Source organism: Schistocerca nitens, chromosome 9, assembly GCF_023898315.1.
Source record: "Schistocerca nitens isolate TAMUIC-IGC-003100 chromosome 9, iqSchNite1.1, whole genome shotgun sequence".
Lineage (NCBI taxonomy): Eukaryota > Metazoa > Arthropoda > Insecta > Orthoptera > Acrididae > Schistocerca > Schistocerca nitens.
In genome coordinates this window covers 359,101,691-359,116,434 of record NC_064622.1, presented here as the reverse complement: position 1 = coordinate 359,116,434, position 14,744 = coordinate 359,101,691, and the positions used below count along the sequence as shown (strand labels likewise).

The window sequence follows — 14,744 nt, the reverse complement described above, 5'->3', positions numbered from 1 at the left end:
CCATCACTGAATTTCTCACTGCAGCAAAAGAACAGTGGGGAATATTCACAAACACTTGTGTAAAGTCTATGGAGCATCTGCTGTCGGCAGAAGTACAGTTAGTCACTGGGTACAGAGGGTGAGGTCATCAGATGGCAGTTTGGCGGAGCTCCATAATTTGCAGCGGTTGAGGAGATCCTCCACAGGTGTAACACCTGACATGTTGCAGTGAACTGATGTTGCCATTCACCATTAATGGATGCCATTTGTGGAAGACATTTTGGGGGCTATGAGGTGGTGATTCACACAATGAAGCACTGGCACCACTACCACGACAAGGATTGGTACTGACAGGAAATACACGCCCTTGTTTCATGCAGGAGGAAGACCACAGAATGGGATGGAGATTACATGAAAAAATAGGGTGTGTAGATAAAACACCAATCTTTTATATGTGTAATTCTCATTATGTTCAATAAAGAATTGTTGAAGAAAAAAATGTGGTGCATTACTTTCTGGACAACCCTCATATTATGGTTTGCACTGTAGATTCACAAACACAAACAATATATACAGAAGCCACTGAGTGTGCTAGCGGTGGAGCTGATGTCACATATGCTTATTCGAATTTTGATACGCAAACTGCTTTATACATTAAACAACATAAAAGTTGTCAAAAATTTACTGAATTAAACTTACAAAAAACTTTGCACAACATGACTGCTAGCCAGAAGCTGGCACATCCACCATGGCCTAAGCTGGGCCTGAGGCCATGTACACACTGAGTCATCATCGCAGGATGTGCACAACTCAAAATGCCGCTTATGAGCAAAACTCAAACGCCCATGTTTAATATAATTCATCATATCACAACCAGTTAATCCCACATTCTTCAAAGAATCAAACTTTCATTTATAAAACAGTTTCAAATGTCTGGCTACCTTACAAATGAGTTAATGTGTTAAATATTTGACAGTAAGAATGTAACCAAGAAAAGCTTTAGAAAAGGTTTGAAATTATGCTTGAAATCTGTTGGAAGTCACTATTTAATTGCTACGAAACACTGAATGAACATGTTGTTGTTGTTGTTGTTGTTGTTGTGGTCGTCTTCGGTCCAGGGACTGGTTTGATGTAGCTCTCCATGCTACTCTATCCTGTGCAAGCTTCTTCATATCCCAGTACCTACTGCAACCTACATCCTTCTGAATCTGTTTAGTTATATTCGTCTCTTGGTCTCCCTCTATGATTTTTACCCTCCACGATGCCCTCCAATGCTAAATTGGTGATCCCTTGATGCCTCAGAATATGCCCTACCAACCAATCTCTTCTTCTAGTCAAGTTGTGCCACAAATTTCTCTTCTCTCCAATTCTATTCAATGCCTCCTCATTAGTTATGCGATCTACCCATCTAATCTTCAGCATTCTACTATAGCACCACATTTTGAAAGCTTCTATTCTCTTCTTGTCTAAACTTTTTATCATCCACATTTCACTTCCATACATAGCTACACTCCATACAAATACTTTCAGAAACGACTTCCTGACACTTAAATCTATACACAATGTTAACAAATTTCTCTTCTTCAGAAACACTTTCCTTGCCATTGCCAGTCTACATTTTATATCCTCTCTACTTCGACCATCATCAGTTATTTTGCTCCCCAAATAGCAAAACTCATTTACTACTACTTTAAGAAAACTCATTTACTACTTTAAGAAACCTCATTTCTTAATCTAATTCCCGCAGCATCACCTGATTTAATTCGACTACACTCCATTATCCTCGTTTTGCTTTTGTTGATGTTCATCTTATATCCATCTTTCAAGACACTGTCCATTCCGTTCAGCTGCTCTTCCAGGTCATTTGGTGACTGTGACAGAATTACAATGTCATCGGCAAACCTCAAAGTTTTTATTTCTTCTCCATGGATTTTAATTCCTAATCCAAATTTTTATTTTGTTTCCTTTACTGCTTGCTCAATATACAGATTGAATAACATCAGGGATAGGCTACAAACCTGTCTCACTCTCTTCCCAACCACTTATTCCTTTTCATGCCCCTCGACTCTCATAACTGCCATCTGGTTTCTGTACACATTGTAAATAGCCTTTTGCTCCCTGTATTTCACCCCTGCCACCTTCAGAATTTGAAAGACAGTATTCCAGCCAAAATTGTCAAAAGCTTTCTGTAAGTCTACAAATGCTAGAAACGTAGGTTTGCCTTTCCTTAATCTATTTTCTGAGATAAGTCGTAGGGTCAGTACTTCCTCACGTGTTCCAACATTTCTACGGAATCCATCTGATCCTCCCCGAGGTCGGCTTCTAACCAGTTTTTCCATTCATCTGTAAAGAATTCGTGTTAATATTTTGCAGCTTTGGCTTATTAAACAGTTCGGTAATTTTCACATCTGTCGACACTTGCTTTCTTTGTGATTGGAATTATTATATTCTTCTTGAAGTCTGAGGTTATTTCGCCTGTCTCAAACATCTTGCTCACCAGACGGTAGAGTTTTGTCAGGGCTGGCTCTCCCAAGGCTATCAGTAGTTCTAATGGAAATTTGTCTACTCCCAGGGCCTTGTATCAACTTAGGTCTTTCAGTGCTCTGTCAAACTCTTCAAGCAGTATCATATCTCCTATTTCATCTTCATCTACATTCTCTTCCATTTCTATAATACTGTCCTCAAGAACACCACCCTTGTATAGACCCTCTATATACTCCTTCCATCATTCTGCTTTCCCTTCTTTGCTTAGAACTGGGTTACCATCTGAGCTCTTGATACTCATGCAAGTGGTTCTCTTTTCTCCAAAGGTCTCTTTAATTTCCCTGTAGGTATTATCTATCTTACCCCTAGTGATATGCGCCTCTACATCCTTACATTTTTCCTCTAGCCATTTTGCACTTCCTGTCGATCTCATTTTTGAGACGTTTGTATTCCTTTTTGTCTGCTTCATTTACTGTATTTTTATATTTTCTCTTTTCATCAATTAAATTCAATATCTCTTCTGTTACCCAAGTATTTCTATTAGCCCTCATCTTTTTACCTACTTGATCCTCTGCTATCTTCACTATTTCATCTCTCAAAGTTACCCATTCTTCTTCTACTGTATTTCTTTCCTCCATTCTTGTCAATCATTCCCTAATGCTCTCCATGAAGCTCTCTACAACCTCTGGTTCTTTCAGTTTATCCAGGACCATCTCTTCAAATTCCCACCTTTTTGCAGTTTCTTCAGGTTTAATCTACAGTTCATAACCAATAGATTGTGGTCAGAGTCCACATCTGCCACTGGAAATGTCTTACAATTTAAAACCTGGCTCCTGAATCTCTGTCTTACCATTATATAATCTATCTGAGACCTTTCAGTATCTCCAGGCTCCTTCCATGTATACAACCTCCTTTTATGATTCTTGAACCACGTGTTAGCTATGATTAAACTATGCTCTGTGCAAAATTCTACCAGGCAGCTTCCTCTTTCATTTCTTAGCCCCAATCCATATTCACCTACTACGTTTCCTTCTCTTTCTTTTCCTACCATTGAGCTCGAGTCATCCATGACTATTAAATTTTTGTCTCCCTTCACTATCTGAATAATTTCTTTTACCTCATCATACATTTCATCAATCTCTTCGTCATCTGCAGAGCTAGTTGGCATATAAACTTGTACTACTGTTGTAGGCGTGGGCTTCATATCTATCTTGGCCACAATAATGCGTTCGCTATGCTGTTTGTAGTACCTTACCCGCATTCCTATTTTCCTATTCATAATTAAACCTACTCCTGCATTACACCTATTTGTTTTTGTATTTATAACCTTGTATTCACCTGACCAGAGTCCGCAGCTCGTGGTCTTGCGGTAGCGTTCTTGCTTCCCGCGCACGGGGTCCCTGGTTTGATTCCCGGCGTGGTCAGGGAATTTCTCTGCCTCGAGATGACTGGGTGTTGTGTGTCTTTCATCATCATTTCATCCTCATTCACTCGCAAGTCGCCGTAGTGGCATTAAAGAACTTGTGGAGCGGCGGCCGAACCGTCCCGCGAGGGGTCGCCCAGCCACCAATGCCATACGCTCATTATTATTACCTGACCAGAAGTATTGTTCCTCCTGCCACCAAACTTCACTAATTCGCACTATATGTAACTTCAACCTATCCATTTCCCTTTTTAAATTTTCTAACCTACCTGCCTGACTAAGGGGGATCTGACATTCCACGTTCCGATCCATAGAACACCAGTTTTCTTTCTCCTGATAACAATGTCCTCCTGAGTAGTCCCCACCCGGAGATCCGAATGGGGACTATTTTACCTCCAGAATATTTTACCCAAAAGGATGCCATTATCATTAACCCATACAGTAAAGCTGCATGCCCTCGGGAAAAATTATGGCTGTAGTTTCCCCTTGCTTTCAGCTGTTCGCAGTACCAGCATAGCAAGGCCGTTTTGGTTAGTGTTACAAGGCCAGATCAGTCAATCATCCAGACGGTTGCCCCTGCAACTACTGAAAAGGCTGCTGCCCCTCTTCAGGAACCACACGTTTGTCTGGCCTCTCAACAGATACCCCTCCGTTGTGGTTGCACCTACGGTATGGCTATCTGTATCGCTGAGGCACGCAAGCCTCCCCACCATGAATGAACATAGTGTGGGTAATTTGTGTTCCATTTTAAGTAAAAGAAGTTTTTCATGCACCTCAAAGTTTATGACATCATATCTCCGAAACTGTGGGTCATACAATGGTTTGATTTTGCAGGCACATTTAATGGTATATCGTCTGTAAACTGCGCTGCGATTAGAGTTGGTAGTAATGTTAGTTGTACCGTATGAACAGTACAAATGCAGTAAGTGAATAACTTTTTTTCCTGTCATCACTTTGTGGGGAGAATCTGCAAGAAAAAGTTTCATAAACATTTGACATTATGTTTGAAGTTTGTTGGAAGACACTAAGTGCACAAATTCTCAAATAGTGGATTAATAAAGCCCAAGTATGAGTGTGCCTTGAAGGAAGAAAGGAAGGAAGAATGAGTTTAATGTCCTGTCAACACAAGGTCATTAGAGACGGAGCACAAGCTCAGATTGTTTCAAGGTTGGAGAAGGAAACTGCCCATATCCTTTTGAAGGAACCATCCCAGCATTTGCCTGAAGCAATTTGGGGAAATCACAGAAAACCTAAATCTGGATGGACGGATGCAAGTTTGAACCATCACCCTCCCGAATGCGAGTCCAGTGTGCTAATTACTGCGCCACCTCGCTTGGTTCTGCCTTAAGCCCAACATACAGTTTGTAGCTATAAGACTTGTCATATTGTGTTAAACTTTTAACATAAGATTACACCTCTTTATGAGCAGATTATGACAGCATTTTAAATTTGTAAATTTAATAATTAATTATGAGAAATATTTAAAATCAAATATAAGGGGCATTCAAATGAAACCCGGTTAGTAGTGTAAAGTAACGGTAATGATTTTATTAACACAAAAATGTAGTTATATGCAGTACACATACTAAAAAATAGTCACCAAAACTGATAGCACATTTATCCTATTGTGACACTAGCCGCAAGAAGCTAGTAGGCTGCTGTCGGATCCAGGCCTAGACCCAGTCACACACTTTTGTCATCCATTGCAAATCGATGTCCTCAAATAGCTTGTTTCAGAGGTCGAAACACATGAAAGTCACACGGTGAAACATCGGGACTGTATGGTGGATGTTCCATTGTTTCCCACCGAAATTGCTGCAATGTCGTCTTCACCGCATTGGCCGTGTGTGGGCGGGCATTATCATGCGGGAGGATAATGCCACTGGACAACATGCCTCAGCATTTCGACTTCATGGCTCGTCTAAGGTTCTGTAAAGTGGCTTGATAATGCTGGCATTGACGGTTCTTTCCCATTTCAGGAACTCGACAAGTAGTAGCCCCTTGTGGTTAAAAAAGAACATCATGACCTTACCAGAACTGGTGTGCACAGCCTTTGTTTCCTTTGGAGGTGATGCAGTCGCATGTTTCCACTGCTTGCTCTGACGCTTGCTTTCCGGTTCAACACTGTTCCACCATCTTTCATCACCTGTGACAATGCGCAAGGAAGCCATATTCCTCCTCATAATAACATTCCAGATGACTCAAAGACAGTGCCATTCTAGTATTGCGCTGTTCGGTGATCAGTTGATGGGGAACCCATTGCGCACAGATTTTTCGAAAGTTCAAGTGTTGATGCATTATGGTGCCCACTAACTGAAGGATCTCGTTCATGGTGATTCTGTAGTTGTCCAAGACTAAAGCATTCACTTCCACAACCATTTCTGGTGTGATGACATGCTGAGCCTGTCCAGAACGAGCATTGCCTTCCAGTGACTCGCGACCCTAAAGGTCATTCCACAACACTTGAACAACTCATACTGTACTCACCATACAGAGCCTTCATCCAGCGATACAATTTCACGGCCTCCAACTCCCTCCACCGCCAAAACTCAAATTACTCCTCGCTGTTCCTGCTTACTCGCCTGCATGTTCGGTAGTGGATGATAACTTGTGTGACCACCTACGCATGTGTCAGTCTCTCTACCAATAGATGGCGTCACCATACCCGCAATTATGTGGTGCCACCTTATGTTTAAGGCAAAGGTACACGCACTGGCCAGGTTTCATTTGAACGAACCTCATACTTGATGGTGTTGGAAGTCATTAGGGAGGCGACCTGCAATTGATGCCAAGTTCTGGGATAGTCACTTAGCACTTTACTTCTTTTTGAAATATGCTGTATCTCTCTTTTGCAGAAAAGTTTTTCTTCTTATTGCAAGTCAGCATTTGATGCCATCTTAACTACTGTCATTATCAGTTATTTTGGTACCAAAATCGTAAAATTTGTGTACTACTTTCAGCATCAGCATCTCTTTTCACCACCTGATTTCACTATATTATTCCATAAACCTTGCTGAATTTTATCTTATAACATCTTTCCAAGACACTGTCTACCCCATTGAACTGATATTCCAACTATCTTGCTGTCTCTTATAGAATTCCAATGTCAAATGGCAAACCTTACAGTCTTCTCTCTTTGGTTTTCTTTCTTTACTGCGTGCTCAATATAAGGATTGTATAACATTGATATACTACAACTCTTTCCCCATCCCTTCTCAATTACTGCCTTACTGCCTCTCTTTCATGCACTTTTACTCATAAACACTGTCTGCTTCTGTCTGTGTATGTGCGGATGGATATATATATGTGTGTGTGTGTGTGTGTGTGTGTGTGTGTGTGTGTGTGTGTGTGTGTGTGTGTGCGCGCGCGCGCGCGCGCGCACACCTGTCCTTTTTTCCCCCTAAGGTAAGTCTTTCCGCTCCCAGGATTGGAATGACTCCTTACCCTCTCCCTTAAAACCCACATCCTTTCATCTTTCCCTCTTCTTCCCTCTTTCCTGACGAAGCAACCATTGGTTGCGAAAGTTTGAATTTTGTGTGTATGTATGTGTTTGTTTGTGTATCTATCGACCTGCAAGCACTTTCGTTTGGTAAGTCACATCATCTTTGTTTTTAAATATATTTTTCCCGCGTGGAATGTTTCCCTCTATTATATTCTTATGGTTTGATAATATACACATCCGCCAGCACTTGCCTGTTTTGCTACTGGAATTATTAAGTTGTTCCTAAAATCTGTAGGATCCTGCATACCAGAAGGAACAGTGTTATCATGGTTGACCCTCCCACAGATTTTATTAATTCTGAGGGAATGTCTTTATTCAGTAATGGTCTACAGATTTGCATTTCTTCTCTCCCAGTCCTAGTTTGTCACTTTGCCTGTTTCTTTTTATTTTTTTCATTAATCACACTGAATATCTCCTGCGTTATCCAATAATTTCTGGTGGGTGTTGCCTTTTTGACTAGGTTTCCTTCTGCTGGCTTTACTATGTCTTTCACAGCTGTTCATTCTTCTTCTACCCCGTTTCAGTTAGTATCACCTAATGCACACTTTGAAATTCTCAACACCTTCTGGTTGTTTCTACTTGTCTAGGAACCATCTCCGTAACTCCTCATGCTTCTGAATATATGTATATAATTGTACTCTGCAGTTCATAACCAATAAATTATGAGTGGGCTCCACATGTGCTACTTGCAATGTTTTGTGGGTTAAAACTTGGTTTCTAAATTCTTACCATTTTGTAATCCATCAGAATCCATCTAGTGTCTCCAAGTCCCAGTTGTCTGCAATGATTAAACTGTGTTATGTGCCAGATTCTACTGGGAAATTTCCTCTTTCATTGTTTTTCTAGTGCAGATTCTTCTACTGTTTTTGCTCTCTTCCTGCACCACCTATTGATTTCCATTACAATTGATTTCCATTTACAATTAAGTTTCCCTTAATGTACTGAATAGTTTATTTGCCTCATCACAATTTTTTCAGTCTCTCTATCGTGCGGACACCTAGCAGACATATATACTTGAACTACTGTGCTGGACCATGGTTTTGTGTTTATCTTGGCTATGATAATACATTTACTATGTTGTTCATGTAGTTCACCTGCAGTCCTGTTTTCTTGTTGATTATTATATATACTCCTGTATTAGCCGTATTTGATTTTGTGTTGATAAGCCTGTACTCATCCATTTCCTCCTGGTACAACAGTTCAGTAACACCCACTATTTCTAATTTCAAACCATCTATTTCTGTTCTCAAAAATTTCACAATTGAGGAAAGAACTAAAATTGTATGATATCAAGAATATCAACTGCTGTCACACTTGCTTCAGTACAAAAGAAAAACACAACAACGATATTCAATGTTAGATGTCTCGTTCCCTTTGGAATATCTCTCAGGAAGTTTCTGACCAAACATACATTTGGCATGCCCACCCTTCAGCTGAGATAAATGTTGATTTGTCACTAAAGATAACATATACAAAAGTCTTCTTCAGGCATTAAAATTTTGTCTACAAAATTGACACAAACTGTAGTTTATTAGTAACAGAGTTTGTAAAAGCTGTAAATGATGACACACTTGCAAGCATTTTCATAAAACTCTCTACACAACCATAATTGGAGCTGCTCATCCTACAAACTAATTTACTGAGTCTCCAGAAAAGACAGTCGCAAGTCAAACATTCAGTTCATAGTCCTCTCTTTTAACCCTCAAGCAGGCATGCTATGCATAAAGTGCGCCAACCACATATAACATTGTCTTGTACCGTTCTATTGTTGTTTTACAATTGTGAGCCCATACCTATTCCTTCTTTATTGCTTTAGCTAACACAGTGGTAAATTGGGGTTTCATACATCCAAATGAGCAACAGTAATATACAACAATCAGTGAACTAGATGTAAAAACATTTACGATCCGTGCAAGAAAATGCCAAGGATTACGAGTTAGCAGCATGGTCCCAGTTGTCTACAGGATAATTAGTAATCATGTAAACATTTGGCTGGGATTTGAAGCAACTGCACTCTTTAATGTTCCGAGTGGGTCATTACTGTGAGGTAACACTTGTACACAGCAACAGAGTGATACAATGGAAGTTTACTTTATTATTCTTTATTCAAACAGTGATTTGGCTCACATGCTATACATTTATTTTGTCATTGTTTAATTAAACTATGATTAAACTGTGATTTTGCTCATACATGTTTACCTCGGTCACATAAAGACAGATATTCATTACATGTGTACAAAGTACACCATGAACCTACTTGTGTTATGAAAACTGGCATGCCAACTTGAGGGTTAAAGACATTCTGCGATTTCACTGTCTGCAAACTGCAAAACAAAGACTGCTTTCTCTTCAGAAGTCATGTTTGCTACAAAAACTTCAAGCATAAATTTGAGGAACTGGTTTACAAGCATGCATGCAACTAAACATGTGCCTTTGTTCTTTCATTCTATGTTGAATTGTTCTCAAAACTATGCTTAAAAAATACATTAAATAGAAACCTCAAAGTCTTTTTGATGCGCTCAATGTACAAAACAAATCATTTGCAAAGTTTAAAAAGATTACATGATTTAGTGATTCTTAGGCATATTCATAAGCAGAATGGTTTATATATAACCAAGGTATGGTTTTGGCAGTGTAAGATCTGAGATATTTGTTAATACAAAATGTTTACGATAAATTAAGAATTCTACTCTTAGTGTTAAGTACAATGAGTGGCTATAGAGAGGAACAGTGAGAGTGTAACTACCAGCACTGGTTGAACTTAAAATCACACTTTCCTCTCTGAACACTTATATTTTTGACATCAGTACACTTGTTCACTATTTTATTCAGTGACATATCATAAGTCTGTTTTTATTACATGTCTGAAGGTAGTAAGCATGGCACCATAGGGAAGTCTGCAACATGAATCTGAAATAAGGAAATAATGAGAGAAAATGAAGAGGATAGTGACACACACACACACACACACACACACACACACACACACACACAGTCAGTCAGTCAGTCAGTCAGTGAGAGAGAGAGAGAGAGAGAGAGAGAGAGAGACCATACCTTCCAAACAAGAACACAAGACTATAAGTGAAAAAAGAAGATACACCATATTTAGAAGCCAGCAAAGCAGAATACTGGTATTTTTGCATTTGCTGACTTAAGACTTATGTGTAATGTTTCCCTTGTGGATAATCACTCACTTTCTCTTGTCCTCTGACAATGAAATAGCCACCTGGGTCAAGTGGACACTCATTCATCTTGGCCAGTTCTGCCTGACTTTTCCCAGTAAGAACACAGTTAGAGCTGCGAAGCATAATTGGCATCCTGAAATGGAGTACTATTATTTTAATTATTTTGTATAACATTATTAAAAATTTAAGGAAAATATTTGTCATCATATTTAACAATGTTTATAATAAAATAGACTTAAGATACAAAGACAAAGGAATAAGTGCTATACAACTGCTCTAGCACTAGCTGAAATACCTGCACTATCAACAACAATGATCTAATGTTCCAACACAGGAAAGAAAATATATGGAGAAAACAAATGAGGATTATCATCAGGAAAATACATAGGATAGATAGCAATGAACTGTAGACTGTGCGACAGGATTGATGTTGTGAAGGAATGCACTGAAGAGGCTTAGCAGTAATTGTGGTGGAAGAGCATTAGAGACCCACAGTTTAAAATAAACACAGAGTTTTAATTTTGGCACTGATTCACATTTTACAAAAAATAACATGTAGAAGTTATATTATTAGGTCATATTACTGTGTAAAAGTCTGTTAAAATAATTAAAAAATAATGAAATAGAGCACCTAGCTGACCACAGGGAGCCTAGGGAATATGCAATAAACTCTACTTCTCAATAATTTCCACACTGATTACTTCATAACTTGAAATAGAACTGAGGTCACTAGCAAATATTACAAACTGAGCTTATGTAATAGTGAAAAACATAAGCTGTTAAAATGTTGATACTGATAGCAGCACACTGCACCAAAACAACTACTACACTTCCAATATAAGCAAAGTTTGATTAATGCCATTTTCTTTCCCCTAAACAAGTGAAAAAGGAGGTTTTCCTCAGTTGTGTCAAAGGCTTTAATAACCTTGCTTCCTGTCCATTATTCCCTCATCAATATCATTTTTTTCTCTAAAAAAGGCAACAGCATGTAGAGGAACATGAATTTATGACAAGATGTCCATCATGAATACTTTCTTTATTTGCTAGGACATTTTCTCTATTTCAGGCATGCAGCATAAGGACAGAACATCTTGTTGTTTCCATTATCTCTACAAGTGTTGGAGAATGCAACGGTTAATCTGTAAATCTGTATTTGGTGATTACATTTGCCACACTGCTCGCAAAACACTATGAGAATGGAAGTGCTGAATCTTTTTAGCTCTGCATAATCTACACAGAACGTGCCTAGGACGCAAGCATTAAGATGTACTATTATAGATGTGCACCCTAAATACTATCAAATACATTACCATATTTATGACATTTTATGCGCAGTGTCACAATTGAAATTAAACTGGACTTCGAGAGGAGTTTATGCAAGCTCTGCTTCATACCTTTGATGTTTATTACTTGTAATTTTACAAAGGTTACATTTTTCTCAAATTATTAAGGGATTCATTGATGTCAGATGAATATCAGGCTTAAAATACTCCCTTTGAGGACTATTTTTTACATAAGTGTATCTGCAAGAACGGATCACATTAGGATGGATAGTCGCCTCATGAAGCTTCATTTATATTGTGCTGACACTAATTCCTAGGAGATCCATATTGCTGCAGATCAGAAAACACACCTATCAGCTGTAGCTTCAGCAAATATGCCTATTGTATGGCTATCTCCAGCGTGTTCAAGTTATGCATATTCATAGTAGAGTAGCAATTGCTGAAGCTACTGAAAACTGCCAATCTAATACTTACATCCACATCTACATCGATACTCTGCAAATCACATTTAAGTGCCTGGTAGAGGATTCACTGAACCTAGAAAAAATGAACACCTATATCTTTCGTTCCATAAAAACACGGGAGAACTGCCGGATATCAGTAACTTCCTGCCACGATATTTCGGCGCAGAGTCTTCTGGCCATCTTCAGGTGAATGCCACTGTAGTAGTACTGGCGAGTACGCGCTGAGCTCCGCTATTTAAAGCCTTCTGAGGTGACATTGCGCATGCGCCGCTCAGTGCGCGCGTTCATAACGGCTCCGTGCGCTGCGCCTCGCGCCCTCCACTGTGAAAGCCTGGCGTATCGGTGTCAGGTCGATTTCCATCTTTATGCAGATAACTACGTCGACTACGAAGTTTCTCTATAACAGGATTCCAAGCAGAGTTCAGCTGATAACCGCTATCTCGATTGATGAGAGTCTCGTTGTCAGACAATCTTATTTCCACAGCTTCATTGATAATCGAGCTCCAAAAGTTGGATGTATGGGCTAAAATTTTTGTGTCGTCGTAATTCATGGAATGGTCTGTGGAAATACAATGTTCGGCGATTGCGGACTTGGTGGGTTGGAGAAGGCGAGTATGCCGTTGGTGTTCCACAATGCGTTCCTGCACAGTTCGTGTTGTTTGCCCTATATATGATTTGCCGCATTCACACGGAATTTTGTAAACACCTGGTTTACGCAGGCCCAGGTCGTCTTTAACGGATCCCACCAGTGATGAAATTTTGGAAGGAGGGCGAAAGATGACTCTCACTTGATACTTTCCCAATATTCTCCCTATCTGTGAAGAAATATTCCCAATAAATGGTAGATAAACAGTCTTTCGCCCTCCTTCCAAAATTTCATCACTGGTGGGATCCGTTAAAGACGACCTGGGCCTGCGTAAACCAGGTGTTTACAAAATTCCGTGTGAATGCGGCAAATCATATATAGGGCAAACAACACGAACTGTGCAGGAACGCATTGTGGAACACCAACGGCATACTCGCCTTCTCCAACCCACCAAGTCCGCAATCGCCGAACATTGTATTTCCACAGACCATTCCATGAATTACGACGACACAAAAATTTTAGCCCATACATCCAACTTTTGGAGCTCGATTATCAATGAAGCTGTGGAAATAAGATTGTCTGACAACGAGACTCTCATCAATCGAGATAGCGGTTATCAGCTGAACTCTGCTTGGAATCCTGTTATAGAGAAACTTCGTAGTCGACGTAGTTATCTGCATAAAGATGGAAATCGACCTGACACCGATACGCCAGGCTTTCACAGTGGAGGGCGCGAGGCGCAGCGCACGGAGCCGTTATGAACGCGCGCACTGAGCGGCGCATGCGCAATGTCACCTCAGAAGGCTTTAAATAGCGGAGCTCAGCGCGTACTCGCCAGTACTACTACAGTGGCATTCACCTGAAGATGGCCAGAAGACTCTGCGCCGAAATATCGTGGCAGGAAGTTACTGATATCCGGCAGTTCTCCCGTGTTTTTATGGAACAATCAGTACGCCGGGAAAGCTTTAAACATCACACCTATATCTTTCGGTTGCATTTTCTAAGTTTTCTCTGAATAAATTGCTGTCTTTGGTTTGCCTTCCTCGCAACATTTTCTGTGTGTTATTTCCAATTTAAGTTGTCTGTAATTATAATACCTAGGTATTTTGTTGAATTTATGACCTTTAGATTTTAATGATTTATCATGTAACCGAAGCTCAGTGGATTCCTTCTAGCACTCAGGAGGATGACCTTACACTTTTCATTATTTAGGGCCAATTGCCAATTTTTGAACCATACAAGTATCTGTTCTAAATCATTTTGCAATTTGTTTCAGTCTTCTGATGACTTTATTAGACAATAAACAACAGCATCATCTGCACACAACCCAAGACGGCTGCACAGATTCTCTCCTCAATAGTTTATATTGATAAGGAATTGCACAGGGCCTATAAACACTACCTTGAGGAACACCAGAAATAACTTCTGTTTTACTCAATGACTTTCTGTCAGTTTCCACAAACTGTGACCTCTCTGACAAAAAATCACGAATCCAATCATATAACTGAGACAATATTCCATAAGCACGCAATTCCACTACAAGCCACTTGTGTGGTACAGTGACGAAAGCCTTCTGGAAATCTAGAAATACGGAATCAATCTGAATTCCCTTCTCAATAACACTCAACACTTCGTGTGAGTAAAGAGCTAGTTGCATTTTATAAGAACGATGTTTTCTAAATCCATGTTGACTGTGTGTCAATAGGCTGCTCTCTTCGAGGTAATTCATAATCTTCAAACAATATACATTCCAAAAGCCTGCTGCATATAAGCATTAATGATATGGACCTGTAATTATTGGATTACTCCTACTATCTTTCTCGAATATTGGTATGACC

General features: G+C 39.6%; 1 protein-coding gene across 1 annotated transcript in view; it reads right to left on the bottom strand.

Moving 5' to 3' along the window:
* The window catches only part of LOC126203496 (DNA-directed RNA polymerase III subunit RPC2), a 185,825-nt gene that overhangs the window by 134,436 nt on the left and 36,645 nt on the right, over window positions 1-14,744 (bottom strand). The window contains exon 4 of the mRNA XM_049937825.1: window positions 10,583-10,706. Within this exon, the coding sequence (XP_049793782.1) occupies window positions 10,583-10,706 (124 nt within the window). The remainder of the gene's footprint in view (window positions 1-10,582; window positions 10,707-14,744) is intronic.